Below are 27,260 nucleotides of genomic sequence, written 5' to 3' on the forward strand. Positions count from 1 at the left end.
TTCCTGTCACTGAGTGAGTTTCACTGTGTTCTGGACTCCTCGCCAGTAGGAGAGTTAGAGATTCCTGCCGGCACCAGTGTGTGGAGACGGTGGTGCTAATAATGCCTGGCAGCCTTCCATTGTAACAGACCAGTCTTGGCCACTTAATGTTTTGTAGCTTGAATCACAAGAATCATAAGATGGTCCTGCTCACATCAAGATCATGGTGTACTTTTAGCAGACCCCAGAGTAAGTATATCAGCAGTCTGGGGAGTGTCTTTTTCCACTTTTCAAATAAGAAAACTGAGGTCCAGCAAAAAAGTAGGTTATTTTTATCAAGGTTACAGAGTTAGTTAAGGATCAAATAAGTTAAAAAATCTAATGATTCTGACTTGGTATTCTTTCCACTAAATCTTCTAGACATATTAGTGAGCATAGTGACTAAATAAAAACTTCATTTTGCAACATCAGAAGGCTGTAGGAGGACAGCAATATTAAGCATTATTGTCTAGTCTCTCTTTGCATTGACAGGAAAGGTTAACTACTAAAAACAGGAACTGTAATAAAAATTGCAAATCAAAGCTATATTTAGCTATGCCAGTATGTAGTTTTAAAGAGTGATGGCAACTTATATTGTCATTTTATAGAAACCAACAGATAAAAATTATTATGCTTTTTATTAGAATGTAAGTCCCTTGAAAATAGGGATCGTGTCATATTTGTCTTTGTAGCTTTAAAGTTTAAAGACAAAGCCTTAACAGCATCTCCTGTCTGAAGCTTGAGAAAAAATGACAGTATTCGATTTTATTTCTGCTGTATTTTTCAGCCTGGAGAACTCATTGGATTGGCCAAAAATTTCATTTGAGCCTTTCTGTTACATCTGACAGAAAAACTTGAATGAACTTTTTGGCCAACCCAATAATTTATAGATCCTTAGGAGATATTTATGTATGTTTGTGTTTTCTTTATTAGTTGTCTGTTTTGATGCCAAGATAAACTTTGATGACAACGCAGAATTCCGACAAAAGGATATATTTGCTATGGATGACAAATCAGAGAATGAGCCCATTGAAAATGAAGCTGCCAGATATGATCTAAAATACATAGGACTGGACGGGAACATAGCCTGTTTTGGTAAGAAAGCATTATATCAAAATAATAATTTGTGAATTTTTGCAGAGTTTAGAGACCCCTGGTTTCTAAAATGTTATTTCCCAATTGCAAGTGAACATATGAGATTTTTGTAGCCAAAAACTCTTAAAAAAAACCCCAAAATTTCTTTCAAAAGTTCATTTTGGCCTGTGGTCACTGTTTAAAGCAGGGTTTCTCACTTCTTGCCCTATGGACATTTTGGGTGGATTCTTTGCTGTCAGGCTCTTTCCTTTGCTGCATTGTCACCAGTTGTGACAATCAAAAATGTCTCTAGACATTACCTTCTGGTGAGCAGTCACCCCAGTTCAGGACCAGTATTTTAAAGCATCTTAGTTAAACTTTGACTAGTAAAAGTCAGAACCTTTGCCGAAATTTTATTTAAAATATATTGCTTTCTTAGAGGAAGTTGAAGAGAATGCATGCTTTAATCATTATACTAAAGTTTGAGTTTCTGTGAAAACCAAATGGTCAAATGTTTACTCCATTATGTCAGCTTATTAATAAGACAGTTGATTTTATCATAGTCATCTAAATTTGTGATACTGGCTTATTAGCAGAGATAAGAATGGGTGTAAAGAGGCAATACAATTTCTGTTATTGTCCACAGCATATAATACTGAGATTTATACGCTTCTATGTTTCTGGTGGAACCAATTCATTGCACTTGAAACAGAGGTCTTAATCTTAATGGAATTAAAATAAAAAAGATTTGTAGCTCATTAAACCAACAGTATCATTATATTCAGAACTGAACAGACCTCATCTAGTAGTTTGCTGTTCATACAATAGAAAATGACATCCAATTACAAGTGATACCAAAAGCTCTTTCTTTATATTGGAGCAAAAACTCTTATGTACTAGATCACTCACATCATTCTTATCTTGATAAGCTAATGCGCTCTCAATATTTGTGGGCATTTAGAAAGGGGAAAGATTTAATGGTGTGTTTAGAGCAAATTAAACGCATATTCTTTGTAGCCTCTATAGGAGTATGCATGATTTGGCCAAGGTGGCAGTCTCAAAAGGTAGGATTAACACATTTCACATTGTTTTAAGATCATATATAAATTATTTTTATATTAGTTGTCCCAGGCTTGCTTAGTCACAGTTCATAGGCATTATCTGAGGAATACAGAGTCAGAAAACGTGAAAGGTACTTTACCTGAAGAGTTTCTATAATGTTCAGGAGTTTTTTTTTTGTTTTATTTTTTTGTGTGTGTGTGGGAAGGACTATCTAACAAGGAAAATAATTTCCTATAATTAGACATAGGAAGCAAAAGAAGTGCAATTGATCAATAAAACTTAGCTCTAGAAAATAAGAATTTTGATGTTAAAACTTGTTTTTTTAAAGAAAGCTTTCTAGGATGTTGGCTTATTTTAGTTCTGGTTTTAATGATCAGGTTGCTAGCAAACATTTCTTACATTAATTTGAAATAGTAACAGTGGTTAGGAATATTATTTTGATGCTGTCATTTGTTCATTTGTTTTCTTCGTTTCTCCAGAGAACACATAAACATGCATAGTTGCACTGAGTGTAAAAAAGTGTTTCAGTCCTATTGACGTTGGAACCCCTGTGGTTCAGTCCCCTGAATGATGCCACATTCAAAGGAACATATTCACAGCAAGCAAAAAATGGAAAGAAATCACATTCTTTACTCAAATCTCTTAAAGAATATTAAAAATGATGTAATTCATAGACTCTAGCAACTTTTTATAGCCTTTTCCCTCTCTCCCAAATCTCTTAAACTTTATACTGTCTAGAACCTAAAACTCTTCCCTCTACTAATAGTCCAAATTTATTGCTCACTGAATGAAGCTCTTCACTTCTTTGTCTTTCCCAGATTGATTTAACTTCTCAATAAATCCTTCTCCGTATTCCTGGGTATTTTTTGTTTATTCTTTGTTCATTTTCTCTTTCTTTATTTTTGAGGTCTATGAATTTATCTGGTTGAATAGAATGTCAAGTAGGCTGGAAACTGGCTTATTAATGTCAGGTTTCTCTTTCAGTAATATGGAGAAGGGCCAAAGTCTATGCACCCTTTGATGTTGCTGTATTTATTCTGTCTTGTGTACTATTTGCATTTCACAGTTAATGGTGCTGGACTCGCCATGGCTACCTGTGACATCATTTTCCTGAATGGTGGGAAGCCAGCCAACTTCTTGGATCTTGGTGGTGGTGTAAAGGAATCTCAAGTATATCAAGCATTCAAATTACTCACAGCCGATCCTAAGGTAACTTCTCTTTTTGTAGGAGAGGTTGCATGGTGTAATGATTTCTCACCATAACCATCTGCCTTGTACCTGCTGCTGAGGATTAATAAGCCAGCACATGTATAATACTTTCCAGCCCCAGGTACAAATACTGCCTTATATCACACTGGAATTCATGATGGCTTAAATCATCTGGGTAAAAGGCTTATAAGTACCCCTAAGATCTTACTTCAGGGCCTGTGCTTATATAAAGTTCTGAGAAGTGGAAGGAAATTTTTTTAAACAATGTCATGCAAATAAAGAAATATTGGTTGGCATGAAATATTTTTTGTGTGTACTTAACAATGAAGTGATTAGTTCTATGCTTACATGAGTTAGAGAGTCTCAGATTCCTTCCTCAAAGGTGCTGAGGTATTATAAGATTAAGACAGAAGAAATTTACAGTGTTATAATATTATGTATTACTGGAAAATGATGACCTCACATCCTTCTATATGCTTTTTAATTTTCATCTCTAATGATTACATGTGTTACAGCTTATATCATATGCTCTAGGTACATATAATGTTATTCCATGGGTATCTTTTCTTCTTAACTAGAATGTAGCTGTCATGCTAGGCACATAGTAGGTATTTGGTAAATACTTAATCAGTTTAAAGACCAGTATGATTTGCATCCATTGTAGATATTTAGTTGTCTATGATAAGATTTAGGTAGATATCATTATATAGAAAGACTAATAATTTTCAAATATGTATTCAAATGTTGTCTGAACTTAATATGGAAACTTCCCATTCATAAGTAGACTGGCATTTTGGGCCTCCTGTGTATGCAGTTTTGTCTTAGGTTGGTGGTATGCTTGTCTGTTTTCATTATGACTTAGTTGGTAACCTTACATTTTTGCTAAATCTTTTTCTTATAATTAACACACACACACACAAAATGGTTAAACATAATCAGCAACTTACCTTCATTTCTGCATTGCAGTTCAGAAATAGCAAAGTGAAGTCCAGAGTCACTCAGCCATGAATTGTCCACAGGTGATTTTTCTGTTAACAGAAGCGGCTTGTTTTCATTGGTTAAGTAGGGACATTATCAGAGGCTCCCTAATCATTTATGAATTCATTTATCCCTCTTTTCTACTCCTTTCTAAGGGAAGAATCATTTTTATCCCAGAGATTTTCAAAGCAATTGAAATCCGTAAATACCATGTACATAATACACCGCTCTTTCAACTGCTTGAACCACAAAATACCCAGAGGACAAGCAACTGTAATAAAATACTGCACGTTTATTGTTGACTGAAATTCAGTGCTGAGCATTAAAGAGAGCCAGGAAGGATTAGATCTACCAAGACAATCATATTGCATTTTCTTTGGAGAATCTTTTCTTAGTGGCTGATCCTGAATTTTAATTTTCTTAAAGTACAGGAAGGGAATGAAAATCACTTGGAAAGTCTTTTTTTTTTTTTTTTTTTTAACAATCTCTTAAAAAATGTTGACTCTTCCTATTTTCAAGTGCTGGGAGTATTTAAACTTTTTTGAGATTGGCTGTCATCTTGGGTAGATAAAGGTATGTGGGAGTTATTTTATTTTTCTCATGCTATATCAGGAAAATGAATGCTTGGCTCATCTCGCAGTACATTTTCCAAATCTTGAAATTTCAAAGTCAGTTAAAAAGCATAGAAATGTAATGGGTATTTTCAATCCTGGCGTTGTTTCACAGATTTCAGGGAACAGAGGCTAAAAAATAGTATAGATGAATTGATTGGATCTTGCAAGGAAACGGGTTGTAATTCTGGCAGTAATTATTTCAAGTAGAACCCCATCCAGTTGCTCACAACTAGAGATTCCCCAGAGCCCAAAGCTAATTATTTCAAAGGTATTGATTTTCTTGTTAGATATAAGGATTAGTCAGTTGAATACACTGAAACTAAAAATAACAGAAGGCCCATTGTTGTTAAACTTAAATCAAGTGATAGTAGCAATTGCTTGTTTGTTATGTGTACAAGCTAATTCTATTGATCAAGTAATAAACATGCTCATTCAAGAAAAATATTATGCATTGACATATATTTCCACTCATGATGTCTGCCATGGAGCTGAGACTTAACATTTATTTCGCTTGACTTTTAGTCCAAATGCTGATTTTCATTGGGACCTAACACAAGTACCTTTATAACTAATGTGTCCCTTATTAGTTTGTAGTATATGTAGAGTGAAGTTCCTGTGCCAAACTGTTTAAAACAAGAATTTTTCCAAGATAGCACACTTTCTAAACTGGATTCCCATGAAAAGTATCATTAAATATTTTATAATTCCCTTATTTTCCAGCTGGGCTTGAGATGAAAGAAAGGTAATAGAGTTTGTTCTGCTGGTGGTGGAATAGATACAATCTCACCCTCATCATTTTAACTTATAAGATTCTAAACACAGGTGTTCTTAAAATCATAGGGAGTAAAATTGTTTTAGAAAGTAGAAGTAGGATTCTGTGCCAGTCTGTCTATAAAGAATTTGAGCACATTGAAAGGAGAAGTACTGCTATCAAGAATGTTAGCATTATGTTTTTATTTTCCTGAGTTGTGCTTTTGACTTTTGTTTTTAATTTTTAACTTAGAATTCCAAAGGTATAGAAAATGAGTACACCATCATGTGGAGTATGTAGAACATGTTGCATAAATGAATTAAAGGAAAAGATGGTTGATATGAATCTCAACAGTAACTCTGCTCTGTTGTCCAAGGTTAAGCCAGTCTATTGCCCTCTGGAGGCCTGATTTTGAAACGCAGTAGCTTATGACTTGAGAAGTCCATTCTCTTGATTTGACTGTGCTTCCTGCTTTAGGTCCAAAGTAGAGTCCAATTTTCAAAGCCTTTTAGGAAGGAAATATGCTATATAAGTACCAAATACCTGGAAGAAATTCTTAGTGGGGCTCAGGTACCAGGCAGCCTGGGTTCCAATTCTTTTTTTTTTATTTTTTTTTATTATTTTTATTTTTTTTTTCCAGTGGGTTTTGTCATACATTGATATGAATCAGCCATGGATTTACATGTATTCCCAATCCCGATCCCCCCTCCCACCTCCCTCTCCACCCGATTCCTCTGGGTCTTCCCAGTGCACCAGGCCGGAGCACTTGTCTCGTGCCTGGGTTCCAATTCTGTCTTTAATATGTGTTGACTGTGGCACCTTGGGCATGTCATGTAACTTTTATGTGTCTTCGTTTCTTATTTTATAAAATGGAGATAGTAATAGTACTTATTACCTCAGAGAGTTACTTCATTGTATGAATTGAGATACATATACTTCCCATTTAAAGGGCAATGATTTCACGTGACAGTACTGTCTAAAAATTTTAATAAACTTTTATTAATATATAGCTTTCATAAAGAACACTGTACAATTTGTAAGTATGTAGTTCAATGAATTATGACAAAGTGAACATATTTGTGGATCCTCTGATCACATCAAGATATAGGACATTCCCAGTGTTATGGACTGAGTATGTTTTCTCATAATTTATATGTTAAAATCCTACCCCTCAGTGTGATGGTGTGAGGAGGTGAGGCCTTTGGGCTGTAATTATATCATGAGAGTAGACCCTTCATGGGTGGGATTAGTGCCCTTATGAAAGAGATTCCCAGAGAGCTTTCTCACCTCTTCCATGGTGTGAGGACATTGCTGGAAGATGGTCACCTGTGTACTAATTAGCGGCCACTGAATGTGCTGGTGAGTTGATCTTGGACTTGCCAGCTTCCAGAAATGGGAGAAATGAATGCTTTTTAAACTACTCAGTCTGTGGTAGTCGGTCACAGCAGTTTGAATGCCCTAGGACAGTCACCGTCCCAGCGTTGCTTTATGCCTCTGCACTATCTCCCTCAACCCTGCTTTCTTCCCAAAGCTAATACTCTCCTAACTCCTACTATCAAAGATTTGTATTGCCTGGTTTTGAGCATAATACAAGTGGAATCATACAATGTATATACTTTTGTATGTGTCATCTTTCATTTGACTTTTTATCTCAGATTCAACCATATTTTATGTAGCAGCAGTTCACTTACCCTTATTGCTGTATAGTATTCTATTGTATAACTTGACAAGAGCTTTTTTATGTCATCTTCTATTGATAGACATTTGTGTGATTCTCATTTTTTACTACTATGAATAATGTGGCTATGAACATAACTGTACATGCCATTTGGAGCATATTTTTGTGGTGTATATGCTTGGATGTAGAATTTGTGGGCAATAGGGTAGTGTATATACTCAGTTTGAGTGATACTACCAAACAGTTTTCTAAATATGCCAATTTACATTTTGATGGGCATGTGTGGGAAGCCCAGTTTTTCCACACCCTCACGAATATTTTTGTTATTCTGGTAGACATGTGGTAGTATTTATTGTGGTTTAATGCCATTCCCTCATAACTAATCAGGATGAACACCTTTTCATGTGTTTATTAGCGATGGAATATACTCTTTCAATTTCTGTCACCTCATGAATAAAGTAGACATGAAAATAATACCCCAATGCATTGTTTTATTATCATTTAAGATACATGTAAAGTACTTGGCAAACCTTTCTAAAGCATGATGAAAACTTTAGTTTGTGTGCTTTTTTCTTGAGTGTTCATTTTGATTATCATTTAAAGGCTTAGATTTAGAATTATTGAAACAGTGGGGAATAAATGGTTGTCTGCAGAAAGGGGGGATGTCTGAAGCAGTTCATTGATACCAGTGTTACTGCCTGGGTTGTTTTGAAATTGATGAAATGTGTAAGCAGTTTCAGTAGTGTGCAGTGATTCTCTCTCCAGACAGCCAAGGAAACACAGTTTAATAAAGGGAGGATTAAATTCATATTTGGGAGAACCACAAAATACAATTTGTTTTAAATTTGAGGAGAGGCCGGCTGGTTTAACTCTGTGGTAAGTACTTGAAAAGTCTTTAGAATTTGAGGCCGAGGATGTAAAACTGTGTGCTGTATTTTTGATAAGGGGTTTATGCAAATGCCATGAGTTGTAATAAGTATATTTTGGAATTAATAACATACTAAATGCCTCATATATTGTTAATTATCATACAATTAGAGTTTATTTAAAAGCAAAACAGAAAATCCTCTTTTTCCCTTAAATACATGCTTATATCAGAGGCATGAAACAAAACTCATTTTATCATATACCACATGTATTTGCGGAAATGCCTTATCTGCAAGGGAATATTTCTTTTTGGAATTAATAGAATTCTTTTAGGGATTTGTTTTCAGATATAAGGTCCAGTACTTTTTAAACATGAGCATTATTTTTTGAAATGATTACTGTGCATTTCTATTCTTACAGACCAGTTTGAAAACTAATTTTACTTTCACATAGAGTTGAGAAGCAGCCATTCTTTATGGTGATCACCTACCTGATAGCCTAGTCTGAAGAGAGTAAAAATGGCTTTGTGCTTCTGTATCTACAACCTGTCATTTGGTTTCGCCCCTTGTTTCACGTAACCACTGTGCTTACATTGGAGCATGGAAAACGGTCCTCCCTGTGCTCATTTCTCCTCACAGGGATTTTCCTACTGTCGTGAATTCATAAATGCTGACATTTGCTTTTCTTTTCCCAATGGCCATTTGACCCAAATTTCCAAGACTGTCTGGCTCTCCATGCCCAACTTAACCTGCCAATACTTCCCAATAAGAGCCAAGTCCTGGCAAAGACAGTTGTTTCTGAATCTAACACATGATCAGTGTGTCTGATAGCTACCACATTTTCAAAGCATCTGTAATATAACATTCTAAATCTATTTTCATGCTCCTTGCTGACATACTGTCAGAAATAAATAAAAAAATAAGATTTGTACCCTTTGCTCCACTTCTCAATATTCAGATTTTAACATACCTGACTTGGTTTCATTGTAAATAATTTAAAGAATTTAACAGATTTTGGGATATTTTAGTAAATTTTATGATTACTCGCAGCATGCTCAATAATTTATTATGAATCCTATGTGGAGAGGCCTTTGTAGACTGTTAAAGAGAAATGGACCACTAATCAAGTTGTAATATCATATAGGTTGGAAATAATATCTACTTATTAAATGTTAGAAATTTTTTTATTCTTAATGTTATTGCATTGAGAAAGGAAGTAGTTGACCTCAGCAATTAGAAAATAAAGAAAATAGTGTATATCCTAACAAGTTGAACAAATAATGGCTGAGATTAATGTCAGGCATCTCTGAATCTTAAGAATGATCTTAGGATGGTTGAGTGATCATGGCATCTGAAGGTTTTACTAGTGTTATTTTTGAGGTATTGTTTTAGAATCCAAGGGCTACCCTCTTGGCTCAGACAGTAAAGAATCCGTCTGCAATGCAGAAGACCCAGGTTTGATCCCTGGTCAGGCAGATCCCCTGGAGAAGAGAATGGCTACCCACTCCAGTATTCTTGCCTGAAAAGTTGTAGAGACAGAGGAACCTGACAGGTTACAGTCCATGGGGTCGCAGAGAGTTAGACGCTACTCAGTGACTGTCACATTGAGTCCAAATTGCCTAGTAGAGGAAACCACTGGATGTGGAGAGTGAACTGAGTAAAATTATTCTGGAGAACAAGGTTAAAAACTGTGAATACCTCTCGTTCCTCTGCTCTGCAGAAGTGAGCTGTGGTCTGGTGGAATGAGCCCCAGTGGGTTCAGGAGATTGAAGACACTGAATCCTCTTTCTTCTTCCTGCCATGCCGTGCCCCTCCACCCTGCGCCTACTGCCAGAGAATTAGGAGTTACTGTCTCGTTGTCTACTTCCTAAATGAGTAGCATGTCCACATGGGCTTGCTGAAGAAATTGGCTTGACTTGGAGTGGATTTCTATGTGTGTGCCTTTCCCCCTAATTATTGAATTAGGGAAACATAAAACAGAAAAGTACAGAAATACACTAAATTTTATATATGTAAGTGTTGCTGAATAATATAGCATCTTTGACAAAACTATTTTCGATAATATAACTATTATATAATCTTTTCACTTTTTATGTGCCTTTTGCCTGTCTTAGTACAGTACTCAACATTTTCAGTGGCTAAACAGTATACACTTGTATAGATGTATGTTTACTTAACCAGTCCTCTGTTTGGTATTCAGGGTGTTTCCAACTTAATATAATGCTGCTGTGAACCCCCTTATATCCATAACTTCAGAAACAGGTCAGATTTATTTATGTAAGATGAACTTATAGAAGTATGAGGGTAAAGATGAATGCAGAGGTTAAGTTTTTCACACTTAGTGCCAAATTATCTCAGTATTAGTTGAAGGAACATAGAGGGTTTTCATCAAATAAGTTTTCTTGCATCCTGGCCATTGTTACTGTGACTCTTTACTGTCATGAGAAGTAACATTTTAAATTATTTTTCTTTTATTGAGCATTTTTATCACTTTTGTTATGATCTGCCTATTAATGTATTTTGCCCAGTTTTCCATTGTGATGTCACTCTTTTTCATATTTAAAATACAGGCATGTGTGTGGTTTTGGAAATCAAAGGAATGGGCTCTTTTATATATCTTGCCACACTTTTTCCTTGCTGTCTCATGTCTTTGAATTGGTCTATGTAAATTTTTATTATTTCATTACATGTATGTCCTCCTGAAATAATATGAAGTGAGACCACTTAATGCATGTATTTTTTTTTTTTTTTTTGGCTGTTATTTACTTAGTTTTTCATAAAACTTTTAGTAAAACTTTTAAAATTTGTTGCTTCATGAATCACCACATTAAGGTGCATTACAACTGTTTTTTGTAAGTGGAAGCATGGTACTCAAAACCCCTCCAAATGTGACTTAAGACAAGATGAATGTTGTGATTAAAATGGCATAGTTCTCCAATTTAGTTATTTTCAAGTAATGTTTTTCAAAGTATTGAAGGAATTTCATTGTAAGCTAATATGCATTTTTTTCAACCAGGATTCTTAGTATGGTTGATCACACTATTTGCAGGTTCGATATTTGCAAATTTGCCTATGTGCTAAACTTTATTTGTGATCCTATAATCAATACTCAGTGCTTTAACAGTTGTTTGCAAAAGTACATAGAATTGGAAAAATTTTAGTTATGTGGTACACTGTTCTCAGTGAATGTCAAACAAGGCAGCATTTTCCTTTCTTATTTCAGTGCTCCTACAGTAAACAAGTGTCATTTTCATAATGTATTTAGTGCCCCATTTTTCATGTTTTTATCCTTTTTGGTGTGTAATTGTGCTGTTTAAAATGGACCCACTTGTAGTGCTAAAGTACAGTCTAATGTGACCTGCCTTATAGAGAAAATACATCTTAGATAAGGTTTCTTGAGCCATGATTTACAATGTTGTTGGCCACAATTACACAAAAAACAAGGGTGACAAAAACGTGACCAAAGGCTCTCAGGAACCTAACCCTATATTTCCCCTAGGAGCAATGGTTCAGTATTCAGTAATTCAGTGTTCACTGCAACTTATAGACCATATTGCTCTGAATAATGTGAATTGCCTTTATAAAGTTTTAGATAATTAGGACAGCTCTTCAGAATTATTTGCTAGAGACCCTCCATTTTATCTTTCTAAGAAAGGACATTTAGGAACTCCTACTATAAAGTAAAATAAAAAGCAGAAACTTTTTGTAATTTGCATTTATATGTCTCCTAAGGGAAGTATTTGATTATGAGAAACTTTGAAATATGTCATAAATGACTTTTGAGACATAGCAGCTTTATACCTATGGATTAAGTGAATAAACCTTGAGAACATTTTAATTTAGTTTTCACGTTTCAGTTAAGGTGATTTCCTTACCCATTTAAATCCCTTCACTTTATGCTTTTTGAAAGTTTTTTTTATATTTACAAAATTGATCATTTTTCACTTTTATAAATTTACCTTTCCTACTCAACATATAAAATAAAATAAAATAAATTGCCCCAACTTTATTTCTGTAACAGAACTGCTGTTACAGTTTGTTATATTTTCTTCCAGCATTATCTATGCCTATCTTCTTTATAAGGTTATAACTAGCATGTTCTTCCTTTTGATGGCTTTTTTTAAAATTAGTTCAATATTACATGATAGACATATTCTCATGTTATTAGTTGGTCTCTCTGCCCATGAATTTTACTAGCAATATTAATAATCAGCTTATTAAAGCTTCTTTTTACTTTAAAGATAATTTAAAGAAGCATTCTATTTAAAATCTTTTTCAGAAACTATATGAACTTTGTAAATCAGATTTGCTAAATCAGAGTAAAATATCATTGTAAATGCAGTAGTAACAAGCATAAAAAGCTTTATGGTACAAAACAAATTTTTATAACATCAAAAATGAGAATTAGTATAATCCAAAACCACATTGGATACCTGTTCAGTGTTCTGTGCAATTACTACTTTCATGCACTGCTGATTTGAGTTTAATTATCTCAGAATTAATGGTGAATTGTTCATTAATATTTGATACAGTCATTCTGAATTGCCTGGACTTGAAATAACCTAAAAATCCTAGAGGTGTCCTAATGCCCCTTCCTGTTTACTCAGTTCAATATCTTCCTGATCTGCTTGCATGTGTACTCAGTCATGTCTGACTCTTTGTGACCCCATGGACTGTAACCTGCTAGGCTCCTCTGTTGAGGGAATTTTCCAGACAAAAATACTGGAGTGGGTTACCATTTCGTACTCCAAGGGTTTTTCCTAACCCAGGGATTGAACCCACATCTCTTGCGTCTCCTGTCTCCTGCATTAGCAGGTGAATTCTTTACCACTGCACCTTACAATGACTCTTTTTAGCTTCCTGATATCTTCCTGTTATATACAGTTTAATAAGATGAAAGGGAGTTAAGAATGAGACTTGCTAGAAGTAAGAAAATAAACTCACCTTTATTTTTGGATGCTTTTTGGGGCAGGGCCAGGATTCCCTAATGAATTATTTTACTTAAGAACTTCATGAGAATCCATTGATTTCTATTTGCATTCTCTGTAAAGGAGTAAGACACCTCAGGCAAACTTCTAAAATAGGTGTTTGTTTGTTTTTTTAATCTTTTATCACCCTCATCAGATGCCACCTTGGTGATAATTTGTCCCAATTTCCCTTTTCTATATATTTACAGTTTATAGTTCTCACCACTCAATAATCTCCTTTTTTTATTCATTTCTCTTAAGTCTCATAAAATTACCTTGAACTATTCTTTCCCCCCCCTCCCACTTCTTACTGATTTTTCAGTAAACTTTCCATTTGCTCCATATTCTTTATAAATAGCTAAAAATACAGTCTTTCCTTGAGTTGTTTTTTTTTTCCAGTCCATAGTTTTGTTCAACTATTATTATATTTTCATCATTTCTAGCCACCCATCTCATGTGTAGAACATAATAAGTTCCCCAAAAGTGTATTTTCAGAGCAAGTTCATATTGACAATTCATGTTTGTTTCCATATGCATCATCTAGCCAAATGTTCTCAGTCTGAAAGAAGAGCATAATGAATCAATGAATTGTCTTTCTGAAACAATTTATTTCCTAAACTGGATGCTAGTGTCATGTGTTTGGTGAGACTTTAATCAGAAAGGGCTGCCTGGTAAGGACCGTAATCTATAACTAGACTTTGTCCTACAAGGTCAAGTAAATGATGGAAGGAAGGACCTCACTTCAGAGGGTGGAATGAGGCTTTATCCAGCTGCCAGGTGCAGGAGAATAGTTGGTTTTACAGGGAGGATTGTGAGGGTGGGTAGCAGATCTTACCCGAAAGCAACATGTTAGCAGAAAACAACAGGAGTACAAACATAGGCAATTCCTAAGTAGTATTTAGGGTGTTCTATTAACAGGTAGCCATTTCCACAGTTCACAGGCCATAGTGCAGGGATCAGACGCCATTCATGCATGGTACCTTGTAAATAGAAGCTTGGTTGTAGGGAGACCAGCCTACCAGGCACATAGCTAAGGCAGGAACTCAGCTAAAATTGCAAGTCAGAATGTCAACCATGAGGTTGGCAAAGGCTCATTCAGCAGTAAGAATGACTTTATTGAAGTGGGAGATATCCCTAGCCTGTTGGAAGCAGGTCTTCAAAGATCCCTTCTGAAGTTAAGACTTGTTCCTGAGACCACAGAATGACTAAGCTGGACTGTTCAGAAATGTCAGCCAAACAGGAATATACCGTGTCTACATTGGGGGTGGAGAGAAGGGATTTTGTACTCTGATAATCCAGATGGAGATATCTTGTGGTTTAAAGCAAGTGTCCCATCAAAAGCAATTCACATTTCAGCAAAATTATTTCAGGTTAAAACAGAAAAAAAGGGAATATATTATGTCTATATGCCAGGCATTCCTCTGGACACTAAAGATAAAGCAGTGATTGAAATAGAGTCTTAATCTCTTGGAGCTGCCATTTTAGAGGTGATAAATAGATAAATGAGTGAATTCACAGCCCAATGAATTAATAAATCCATAATATAGGACAAATACCTCATATATTATGTGATGATATTCAACTAATTTGAAAAGTAAAATTGAAAACTCCTGAAAATGCCAGGAGTTGTTTTTTGTTGTTTTTTTTTAAATAAATTGATAGGTTTGTCCAAGAAAGCCTCTAGATAAATTTACCTTGGAGAACAAAATGCTGTAGCTGTTACATGCATTGTGGTCTAGGTTTGTGATGATGTATTTGCCGCTATTGAGGGAGGCTCTTCCACATCTACATCCATTGGAGTTGCCCTCCTTTCCTTTGTCTTTACTCACTACTTCTTTGCCAAAGTGTTCTAATCAACATTTCTTGCTTTATTATGGATCTAAAACAAGATTTTGTTCACTTGAATAGTTTATGCTGCAACTTTAATAATTTGGGTGGCAACTCTCTTGCAATTAGAGGTCCTTTGTGAACATCGATTGATATTTTATCTACATGTCTAAGACCCTCTCCTGGGATGCTCTTTTTACCACCTTTGAGGTCTTATGAAACAGAGCACTTAGAACACATGTATTAGTTAGCATTCCCAATGGACAGCTGGCACAAATCCTAGTTAATTATTTTTCTTCCAGCTTATCTGTGAGTTCTTTCATTAGTTGTTATATGTAAGCATTCTGGACACATCCCTTTTTTCTCAATTAGAGCTCCAGTAGAATATTTTTTGAGCACACATTTAGGTGTCTGCTCAGAGGCCTTAGGATCATAAACAGTGAACAGAAAATCCATTTGGAGCTTTAACCCATGACCTTCTAGATTCACTTGCTCGTTAATCCCAAGCAGTGTATTTCTCTGAGAAGGAGACTTAAGTGATTTAGAATCTTCACCATGTCAGTGTGGTCCAAGAATATTGGCACTTGGGTAGCAGTTTGGCAGAGAAATGTCCAGCTCATACTGTATTTAGATGATTTCAGATATTTTTCTGTGTTTTGCAATCTGTGATTAGTTGTTTTACTTTATAAAGGGAGCTTCTTCATGAAGATGAATTTCCAGATAGTTAATCCAAATGCTCACAGTGTTAAGCAAGTTCAAAAGAAGAGATGTTTGATACTCAAATGAGCAAAGGTAAAAAATACAAAAGCCAAGAAACATGAAAAGATGTTTTACTGAAAGAATAGATTCAGTCATTCCATTTTTTATCTCCAGGTACATTAAAACACTACCTATTGAAAGGTGTATCAGTTTATCAGACAATGCATAATATCTTAGGAAGGATAACTGGACAGAAATTAGATCCTCATCATCATAAAAGAAAATCCTTCACCATGTTTTATGTGAAAAGCACTACTCTGTGAATAAAGATAGATAATATGTGCATAAAACCAGTATCATAAGTGAATTTGCTTGCACCTGGTACATCTTGATGCCAAAGTAAACTTTTTTGTAGGCTATGAGAATTATACTGTGATACTATTCCTTGCCCATCATGTTTTCTCATGATTGTTTTTCTTGTTCCTTTAAGGATTCTTCTCCTCTTCCCTGTGATCTTGGGAATACCATCAAATTCAGTGCCTCCTCTGATGCTCTGTGTCTCTGCTTGGATCCTCTGTTCCCCACTCCTGCCCATGGGGTATCCTTAACTAGGAGTAGGCCACTTGCTTTACTGCATCCCTGAAAGCAGAATGCTTTCACAAGTGATATCCTAGCACAGGCCCCTCAGTCTAATCAGCTTTCCTCCTAAAACTCATGGAAAATGTCGTCTGTCTCTGGGATCATGAATGAAAACAGTGTGGCTGAGGAGGTGCCCTCCTACCTGGTAGAAGTCTGAGTAAGATTCAGGAGCAAACCTTCATGATGGAGACTCCCTTGGCCTTAGGACCTCATTCCTATATAGCCTATTTTCTCTAAGTCAGTGATTCTCGAAGTGGTTGACCCAGCAGAAGTAGTGTCACCTAGAACCTTTTTAGAATTGTAAATTCTTGGTCCCATTCAAGCCTGTTGTATCAAAAACTCTGGGGTGGGGCCCAGTACTGTGTTTTAACAAGTCTTTCTGGTGATTTCACGTTTGCCTGAATTTGAGAATGATGACTATTATGGTTCTGCAGCTTCTCTTTACTTCTTTGAGCCGCTCTCCTTTTCCTAGCTATGGGCCAAATCATTTTTTCCCCCTTTGAATTAGATTTTATTGTATGACACTGACAACCCAGCAGGTCTGCTTAATATACCATACCTTTAAAATTCTCACCAGACTTGAGAACTTGTCTCAGCATTCTCTTGTGCTGTATACTGGCCCTGGGCCCACATCTGTTAACACTTCTATTTAGTTCTTTCCCCATGCACTCTACACCCCCATGTATTTTAACTTTTTAGCCTCTTATTTTTATGTCAGAATCTCTGTGAAACTCAGAGAAATTTTATCAATCCTAAAGTGATTTTTCTATCCAAATGAGAATTAAGGATAATCTCCTAGTTGATAGGTAAAATTCATCAACTGGGATTGTAAATGCATTTTTCTGAAGACCAACTCCCTTGTGGAGAATTTTTATTTCTCTTCTCTCTAAGCATAGAATACAGCAACAAGTTGTGTGATTTTCAAGTGACTTTCCATAAACTTTATGAAATCACCTAATCTTGAGCTCAGTCATTGAAGAAAATCTAATTCATTTTTGTCCCGATTAAGTTACCATCATCTACTTCTTTTCACAAGAGATTTCCTTTCCTATTATTGTTCTCTGTGGCTTTAATCTGTCTTGGTACTTTTCTTCTTCTCTCTTGATTTGTAAGTGTTTTGCTGTGATTCAGTCTCCTGTCTATTCTTGTTGCAAAATACAACCTTCATTTGCTATCTGGGTTCCTAGTGCTCTTTGGGGAAAAGGGAAGTGGTCAGATCTTTCAGTATTTGACAAAAATTGTAATGTAGGGTGTTTCAAGAGGGAGATGTTGAATCAAGTTTTATGTTTAGTCAAGAAAATGGATCCATCAAAAAAAAAAAAAGAAAGAAAATGGATCCATGATGGTATGTGACATGAGGAAGGTCTTTACTGAGTTTTCTTTTGATTTACATGGGGGATGAAAAAAATCACTTAAAAATACAATATAATGTTTCTTTATCTTGATGTCTCTTTGTGAAGACTCCTTTTACAAAAATTCTTTGATCAGAGAATAAGCATATAACTTTTCCTTACCATTGGATAAACCATCTTTATGTCAACCATCTTTGGAGAATTGAAATTTACCTGCTTTTCTTTTAATTTGTATGTTCAATTTCATGGTGAGACCTTGTTGCTGATTCTTCTACCCATGAGGTTGTCACCATGAGTGCTTATGATATTGAGTGTTCATGTTTCTCTTAGAGAATGGACTAGGCAAGAAATGGAGTAAGAAATGGGCTTCCTAGACAAGAAATGGGCTTCCCTGGTGGTTCAGTCACTGAAGAATACATCTGTCATTCAGGAGACTGCCTGCAATATGGTCTGCCATTCAGAATCCACCTGCCATTCAGGAGACATGGGTTGGATCCCTGGGTCCGAAAGATCCCCTGGAGAAAGAAATGGCAACCCACTCCAGTGTTCTGGCCTGGGAAATTCCATGGACAGAGGAGGAACCTGGTAGGCTACAGTCCATGAGGTCACAAAATTCAGACATGACATACTGACTAAACCACCACCATCAGGGCATGAGCTAATTTTTATTCCTCTTTGTCATTCCCGTATATCTCTAGCTCACTGCAAGCACTACATGGTTGAGTCACAATCCATGTGCAGGTGAGGCTCTAAAGACAGTTCATAAGGCAAAAAATACAATCAGAATTAGCTTTGAAAGTCCTTTAAGTTACCCATATATCTTAATGTCTTTAAGGACTAGAGTCCCTATAGTGTGGTGAGATGCCCCTCCATTGAGCATTTGGGAGTGAGCAGTGACTCTCAGTCCCTCCCGTCTTCCTCAGGGACTGAGTTCCTTTGCATGAAATGGCAGTGAGGTCACCCACTAGATTTTACTCATGGATTTCAACTCTTTCTCACTTACTTATTCTATCCCCATGCCTGTAAAGACAGATTCATATAAATTAAATGTGTTTGTTTTTGGTGACTTTTTATTTTGTGGAGACACAAAAATGTGACTTTTTGGTGTATGAGATTAGATTAAATAAGCTAGGGAAGGTATGAAGAGAGCAGTGAAAAACAGGACCAAAGAAGTTGCTTCAGGGTGTTCTTGTCAAGCATGTTAAACCCAACTAGAAGGGTCATCTATGTGGTCATTAAGAACTTTTACTTGATCAGCAGACAGAGTTCAACTGAGATTCAGTTCTGTCAGTTCCCAGCTGTGTGACCTTGGACAAATTGATTCACCTTTCTGTGCCTGCCATTTAATCTGTAAAGTGGAGTTGATAATCTGTGGTACTAGATGAAATAACACATCAAGTACTTTTAGCCTGAAACTTTAGGCAGTCATTCCATGAGGGCAGTGCCAGTGGTGGTTATCCTCAGGCAGTGGTTGCTGTGGTAGTCATTAATGGGGTAGTTGGCCCCTATTATATATATGAATTCCATCAGAATCACTTGGAATGGAGACGGACTGAGGCTGCAGGAATTTTTAAGTTCTCCTCGTGAGTCCACAGTGCTTCCAATTTCAGAAAGTGATGGAGAAGGCACTATTGTGGGAATGTGAGCTAACTAGCAGATACAAGGGAGTTTGCATGCATTTTCAGATTCAGGAATCATTCAGGAACATTATAAGAAGTTCTGGTCTTAGAAGCCTCTTTGAGTTAATCCCAAGAAAATGCCCTTGACTATTCCGTAAGACTAGATTCAGAGCTAGTACCAGCTACCCCGGATTTTCTGAGCTTAGTATTATTTATAATAACCCCCCAATAAAAATAGCCATGAGTTTCAGTTTTCTCTCTTTTTGCTTCCATTGCTAAGGCTTCCAAACATACTGGCTCATACCATCTGAAATCATCAGGTTTGGTGAATAGTCTAGCTTGATGGCTACATTGCTTAGAAGAAAATTATGAGGCAAACCTGGTCCCTTACGTGAATGTGGACGTGACTCTTGATCTCTTAGAATCAACAAAACATTTGGGGTTAAAATTGGGTTTCTAAATTATGTATAAATACACATAAATTGAATCCCATTGAAATCAAGTAAATGGGCAAAATGACCTTTGCGGTGAGACAGAGGGAGAAAATATATATTCAGATTATATAGTTCTGAGGGAGATTTTTCTATACCATAAGCATTGAAGTCATCCTCCCAGACAGTATTTCAGTTTTGTAACTATGTGGACTTTCAAGTGGAAAAAGAGCATATTATAAAGGAGTAGATGAAGGCAGTGCATGCGCGCAGCACATCAGAGTTGCTAATGGACCTGGAATAAGGCTTTCCTTGTGGCTCAGTGGTGAAGAATCTGCCTACCAATGCAGAAGATGTAGATTCCATTCTTGGGTCAGGAAGATCCCCTGGAGAAGGAAATGGCAATGCACTCCAGTATTCTTGCCTGGGAAATCACAGGGACATTGGAGCCTGGTGGACTTCAGTCCACGTGGTCCTGAAAGAGCTGGCTACAAGAGACTTAAACAACAACAAAAACAGCAGATGGAAGCAGTGCGTTTGTGCAGCATATCAAAGTTGGTGATGGACTTGGACTATTTCATGCCTAGCAAATCATTTAATGCAATGTTTTTGGACCAGAGGCCTGTCTTTTCATTGAAAATTTATAATAGGACAAATTGCAGTGAGCTGGCAAGTTCCAGGACCTCCTTGGAATTGTTCCAAGGGAACAGTTGTTCCAAGGGAATGGTTCCCACTGCTTTCTGTTGGTCATTCTCTTGAACTCTTCTCTGGGGACAGTGCTTTCTGAATTGCGGCAGATTCACCTTTATCAGAACTCGCAAGTCCAAAGCTTCTGTTACATAGAAGAGAAACTCAATGTTTCTCTTCCTAATGTTAAAAGGATGAAAAATAACTCAGTTTTTGTGTTTACATATGAAAGAACATTTTCATTGGCGAGTTCTTAATGTCTGAAGTTAGCTATTGTCGGTATCATTTTTCTTCTTTCTCTTTGACTAATATATAGTAGACTTAAATAAATTCTCATGCTCTATCAGGGGTTCATTTCCAACCCGTGACTTTGGCGCTCAAGGTAATAGTCTCGATGACGTTTTGTCCATTATGCATCCCATTTACTTCCATAGTACTAATAAAAACAGCATGGGTATTAGGACTTTAGTACTTGTGTTTTTATTCACTGCTTGGTGGCACACTTCCTCCTTTTCCAGCTCTCATCTTTTCAGACCAGGAAAGGAAATGGTGTTTGACACTGGATGTGCTTGCCTTGTTACTGTCAAGGGTGAGCAAGTCTGAGGACAGGGAAGGCAGAGCTAATTATGTGTAAGTTTTAAGGAACACAGAGCTCAAAAGAGATGAAGTTCCAATCTACGAGCCCCTGTCTCTTACGCTTCCCAGGCCTGGGATGGGGCTTTCTTGAGGGAGAAATCTCTCAAGTAGAAAAGGACCCAAGAACTGCGAATGACCTGGATGCTTGCATGAGGGCATCAAAACAAAGAAACAGACATACAGTAAAGGTAAATTAAAGGACACCTACATTAAGCCAGTAAATCTTGTGTTTAAATTTGATTTTAAGAGAATTTTCTTTAAAAATCTGTTTTAAAATTTTCTGTGTAACAGTATTTTAGAATTGGGTGAGACTTTCTAAATATGATAAAAGCAGTATCTTAAGGCGAGTTAAATTTGAGCAAATATAGGATGATTTGGCATGTTTTCCTGAAAGGGGGCCAAACCTGTTATAGTTACCCAGCAAATCAAGTCTTGCTTCATCTTTGTTAGCTTAGTTAGAAATCAATCTTAGTTAGAAATTTTCTTAGTTTTAGAAATCAATAGAATGAGACCAGTAAAACCATAGCAAATAAGCTGCCTGTTTGGGCATTGTTTTGAGATATTTCGATACAACATTCCTGTCTTCAGTGTATAGAAAATATAAATTCTAAGAATTTTAGTTTTCAACACTTCCCAAATCTCTCATAATTTCTACGGGCCATGTAGTCTTAAAATGTAATGACCGCTCAAAGATGCGCATGCCTTTTTGCCATTTTCTGTCATTAAGGATGTCAGCAGGAGCCCCCTTTAGAGAAGAGCATACAGGCCTGACAGTCACTATGGACTCTTGTTCCATTTACTTTGTCATTTGTTCCAATTACAAATGATTATAATTAAACGCCATTCACAACTTTAATGTTGTGCTTAGCAAGTCCAGACTGGTCCCGCCGCTACTCAGAAATTATGCTATAGAAAACAGCCTTATGTCTTTCCCCAAAAAAAATCTTTTTAAAATAAAGTTGGGTCAGAACTCAAAACTCACCCCCAAATAAAGTGTGTAATGTCTGTTCTTACACAGTTTGTACTTTGTAGTTAAGGTTCTTAATGAGCACATGGGAACTTGGTGCAGAAGGCTTTTTCTTTTTTTAAACAATGCTTAAACATACCTTTTAACAGTCATTCTTTTTGGAGTCATAAATTAATTTACACATCACTAATACTTTTTAAAAACACTTGAATTAAGTGTCTTGGAGATTTATTTCATTTTCTAAATAACTGTTCTGTAATCTGTGGTCAGTATGGAGTATTTGGAATACAGAAAAGCACACAAAATAAAATCACTCATGATACCTTAGCTCAGAGATAGGTATTATTTAAATTTTGCCTGTCTGCTTCCAGTGTTTTCTTTTTACTTCTTGTATAAATACATATATGTTTTAAATTAAATTGGAATCATACTGCTTTTTCCACATAACAATATACTGAAATCATTTTACCACATCATTAAATTTTTTCCTACAATAAGAATTTTAACATGTGTGTTATATTCCATTGTGTGAATACATCCTTATATTTTTAGACCTCTCCCTATTAAAACATTTAACCAGTTTCCTATTTTTTGATGTCACCATAATGTGATCATCTTTTATATTTTTGTGGTATTATTTTATGCATGGAATTGGAATTATAGTGACCTTTTCTTCCCCTTCAGAGACATGGGACTATGTTAAATATTTCTTTTAAAAATTATTTATTTATGTTTGTGCTGGGTCTTTGTTGCTGTGCTCGCTTTTCACTAGTTGTGATAAGCAGGGGCCAACTCTGTAGTTGTGATACACAGGCTTCTCATTGTGATAGCTTCCCTTGTTGCTGAGCACAGGCTCCAGGGTACACCTAACTTCAGTAGTTCTGGCGCATGGGCTTAGTTGCTTCTGGCCATGTGGGATTTTTCCAGAACAGGGATAAAACCCATGTCTCCAACACTGGCAGGCAGATTCTTTACCCGTGAGCCACCAGAGAAGCCCCTAAATGTTTCTTTTTAAAAAATTCTACACCTAAATATAAAATTATTTTTGTTGTCCCTCCTTAAAATGATACTCTGAGAAGTTCGTTAATTGAGCTTGGTTGGCTTTATTGTTCACTGAATGAAGTGTTTTACTAAATGATCCCACATGTTAAATGAAAACTGATTAACAAATAGATGCTTAGATATTAGCAGATGTCTTCAGGAGGTCTGCATATAATTAGAGGAAATAAGTCTTACCCTGATAGTGACAGTTGGTAAAAACAAATTATTATCAAGGGCATTTCATTGTAAGACAATCCAGTAAACAGAATGTGTGTTAAAAGTCACATAAAAATCTTGTATATCTTGTAATAAATATGTGGTTATCCGATTTTAGATCTGATAGTAAATATATGATACTTTGTGATTGCTACAGACCGCCTCCAATAAGAAAAGAAACATAATCCTTTCTAAAAATAATTATTTTCTTAAACTATAGAATATGAACATGGGAGTTTTCTAGATTTTACCTTTTCCATATATTGAAGAGATGAATACTACTGAGTTCAAATTGCATCAAATTAGAGTCCAGGAAATAGCTTTTTTGCTCTGTTCTTATTGGACTCATTTTATAAATTTTCATGGACAAAGTAGGTAATTGAAATGAAACTCAGCTTGGTTTTTTTCAGTGATACTATTAATTTATAATGTAACATTGAATTATTTTCACTTATTTTGTATATTTTAAACCAAGGCCCTCAGGCACTGTAAAGACATGGAAATTTTTTTTTTTAATTGGTAGCATTATGATGATTTTGTAAGTATCCGTGTGTGGGTGTGGTGTCTGTGTTTTTACTATTTTCTTTAATCACATTATGGCCTCTGGAGGAACAAGTTTCTTACGTGTACTGTTTCCTCCTAACTGCTATAAGGAGGAAGAAAGCCATGAATCAGATTTGTTTCATTAACATACATTTTGTTTGTCAGTGTCCATCTTGGTGGATGGAATCACAGTATCTATCCAGTTAAAAGATTTGAGAGCCCAGAATTACTATGGTCCCTTTTGAAGGTCCTGCCTGAGAATAATAAGAGGCCAAGATTCTCCCTCAAAGCTGTATATTAGCTTTCTTTCTTGTCCTATTCATCATCATCATTTCTACCCAGACCTCGTCTTCTGTATTCAGCCCCAGAGAAGGCAGGACCAATATACAGCAGACCATTTGCAGAGTAAATGCCATGTGTTCTCTGTCTACCTTTCCTTTGACTGTGGAACAGTGAAGTTTCTGCCTTCAGTGGAGTAGTAACTTAAGAAACTTGGATTTAGTGCTTTGGAATGGCATACAAGGGAGTAGAGAGCTATAATAATGTTCTAATGTCATCGACCTAATCGGGATAAAGAAGCCTACAACACAATCGTCCGTAAGACTTGGATGCTCTTACCGCAGCTAATACCAGAGCTCACACTGCCTTTCCTTCCTTTGTTGGCATACTGTCCCATCATTGGCCTTGTGTGGCCACCGCAGACTCAAGGTCGAGAGACTTCAGACTTCCGTGGGTGCTCTGGCCAAATGTCATGTCTATACCTAAAATAGCACACTGGCACTATGATTTTTAATAATTATTGCTAGAACAAATTCTTATTTTAGAAAATACACAAAAGCAAACATGCAAAACAGATGAAGACCACCCAGATCCCAACACTGTTAGGATCATGTTGGATTTTCTCAAGTTTTTCTTACCAGAATGATTCGTGCTCCAGAGAGCAATGTCCTGGCCTCCCTTTTTACACTACCCAACACCCTCCCAGTCTGTAGGCCTCTGTGTGACAAAGGAGTGAAGTGTTTCAGATCTGCAACAGCTGTGCTTGGGAGGAGCTCTCCAATCTTTAGTTGTCAGGTAGGGATGGCATTGGGCCTGTGTACAGATATCAAATGATAGTCATTAAAAATACTTGGGTGTTTTAGAAGCATGTCAATGAAATAAGTAAATACAGGTATAGACCCAACAGAAGCAGAAAGCTGAGGCAGAAGCTCAAGCACAAGAAACTCATCATATCCACATCTTTAGTTAACTTGGGCCTGAGAAAACTCCGTGAAATGTGAAAGAATTCATTGAATTTCTTATTCAAACCATGTCATTCTTTTTGTTTTCTTTTCTTTATTGAATTTAGCCACATTCCACTCCCCAGATGATGTCAGATTTACATTTGGACTCTGTACTTAAACTTGTTGTGTCAGTGGTAAAGTTTGAATAAAGAAAGTTAATTCCCTGGACACCATAATTTTTTTTTTTTTTTTTAACCAAGATGCTTCCGGACATCTGAGGCCTAAGTAAAGGCTGGTTTTCACTTCAGGACATCCTGCATTTGGATGTCTTAAGATCTCATGTCCACGTGGATTCCCCATTGACTCTCCTTGAGACCCTGCTTATGGTGACGACAGCGACCACAGATCTGTCATGTCTCTTGTTTGGCTCCCATTGCTCTCAGGATACAGTTCCCAGCACCCACTGTGACTTACAAGGCTCCATGTGACCCAGCTCTCCAGGCCAACTCCTGTCCTTTTATCTATTTGGTTTAATTTGGTCACTGTCCTCCTCTCTTTTTCCGGAATATGTGAGCACATCTCCATCTTTGGGACTTTGCCCGGGCTGTTCTTTGTGCCCCAAGCTCTTTCCCTTTCATATTTTTCTTTGTTCTAGTCACTTCTTATGTCTCATCCTAAATGTTGTTATGCAGAAAGCTTTCCACAAACCCCTCAGACCTGGTTGAAGCTAAGGGTATTACTGGTTATGATTTCTTAAATCATACTCTACTACTTTTTAATTATGGAGTTGTGTTGGTGATTTGTATTCAATTCTGTTACAGGTATCCACTGCTTCCTAACAACCACCACCACCTCCCCCACCACCCAGTGTAGTGGCTTTAAATAGCAGCTTATTCTTATTTCTTCTGGTTCTGTGGGGTACCTGGGCTCAGCTGGGTGATCTTGCTTGGAATATGTCATGAAGCTGCACACGGTGGTGGCTGGGGCTGGAGCCATCCTAAGATTCCTCAGGGCTGGAAGTTCTCAGTCGCTTTCTCACCTGTCTGGCACGTCACGGCTCCTTGATCCCTCTCTTTTCTTTTTCTCCACAACCCACCTCATCTCTTCATGTGGTCTGGCCTTTCACGGTGGTCTCAATATGATTTTGTTGACGACTGGCTTCCAGGAGGCAGGAAATGGACGCTGCCAGGGCAGGACTAGTACTGTCAGTTTTGCCATATTCTGTTAATCTGAAAAGATTTGTTAGTAAATAAACATATTAGAAGTTTTGAATACTTCCCTCTAAGACATGCTACCCTGTACCCATTCACAGTAAAATTACAGTTTAGGTTTCAAGACATAATCCTTCTACTAAAACTCATTTTGAAAAAGCTGTCATTCCAGGCCTTGCCTTTTTTTGTTTGTTGGTTTGTTTGTTTTCATATTATAAGAGGGCAGTAGGGCTGGGTTTTTCCTCACTTCATTTGTCAAAGTTGTTCCCTCAAGAGCTTGCATAGGTATAATACACGCTTTGACTCAACCCTTTGCATTTGGTAAGAAAATTGTGAGAAACTGAAAAACTTCATATGCTTCTGTGCTGTGATTAGAAAAAATATAGCAGAGCTATTATTTTGATTTGCAAAATTTAAGAGATTCTGACTAGAATGGCAAAACTTAGATTTCAGCACGGTAATTATGTAGGTAAGTGTATTTATACCACTGACATCAAGATTTAAGAGAAAAAAAGTTTTGGACAACATTTGAAGTTCTACAGATGGCTTTGCAGGCCAGAGGTCATTAATTAGTAAGAAAGGTCCTTGTTTCTGAATTCATGTCATTGTGGATGTTCCCTTTCTCTATTCTTAAAAACAAATTAAGTATTCTTACTTTTCAGAATCCTGACTCGTATCTCAAGTTATAATAGGCTAGATTTAATACATTTTCCCTCAAGGACAGATATTTAAGGATTTACATTAGAAAGGAGACTTTCTGCTGCCTGCCTTTTGTAAGCAGTAAAGCATGTTACAATATATTTCTGTATCTTGGCTGTTCCACCAGGTAGTATTTCCTACCTGACCATCTATAAGTTTCTTGATTGTAATCGTTCCATTCTGTCGTTACCATACTTGCTTGTACTATGACTCAGCCACCACTATTCACCAAAACCTTAGCATTTCTTTGAGG

At 36.5% G+C, this 27,260-nt stretch overlaps 1 protein-coding gene across 2 annotated transcripts in view; it reads left to right on the forward strand.

Annotated features, from left to right (window-relative positions):
* Positions 1 to 27,260, forward strand: part of SUCLG2 (succinate-CoA ligase GDP-forming subunit beta) — a 263,629-nt gene that overhangs the window by 161,396 nt on the left and 74,973 nt on the right. For both annotated transcript variants that reach the window (XM_061128114.1, XM_061128115.1), the window contains exons 8-9: positions 952 to 1,113; positions 3,221 to 3,363. In XM_061128114.1, the coding sequence (XP_060984097.1) occupies positions 952 to 1,113; positions 3,221 to 3,363 (305 nt within the window). The remainder of the gene's footprint in view (positions 1 to 951; positions 1,114 to 3,220; positions 3,364 to 27,260) is intronic.

The sequence above is a fragment of the Dama dama genome, chromosome 24 (assembly GCF_033118175.1).
Source record: "Dama dama isolate Ldn47 chromosome 24, ASM3311817v1, whole genome shotgun sequence".
NCBI lineage: Eukaryota > Metazoa > Chordata > Mammalia > Artiodactyla > Cervidae > Dama > Dama dama.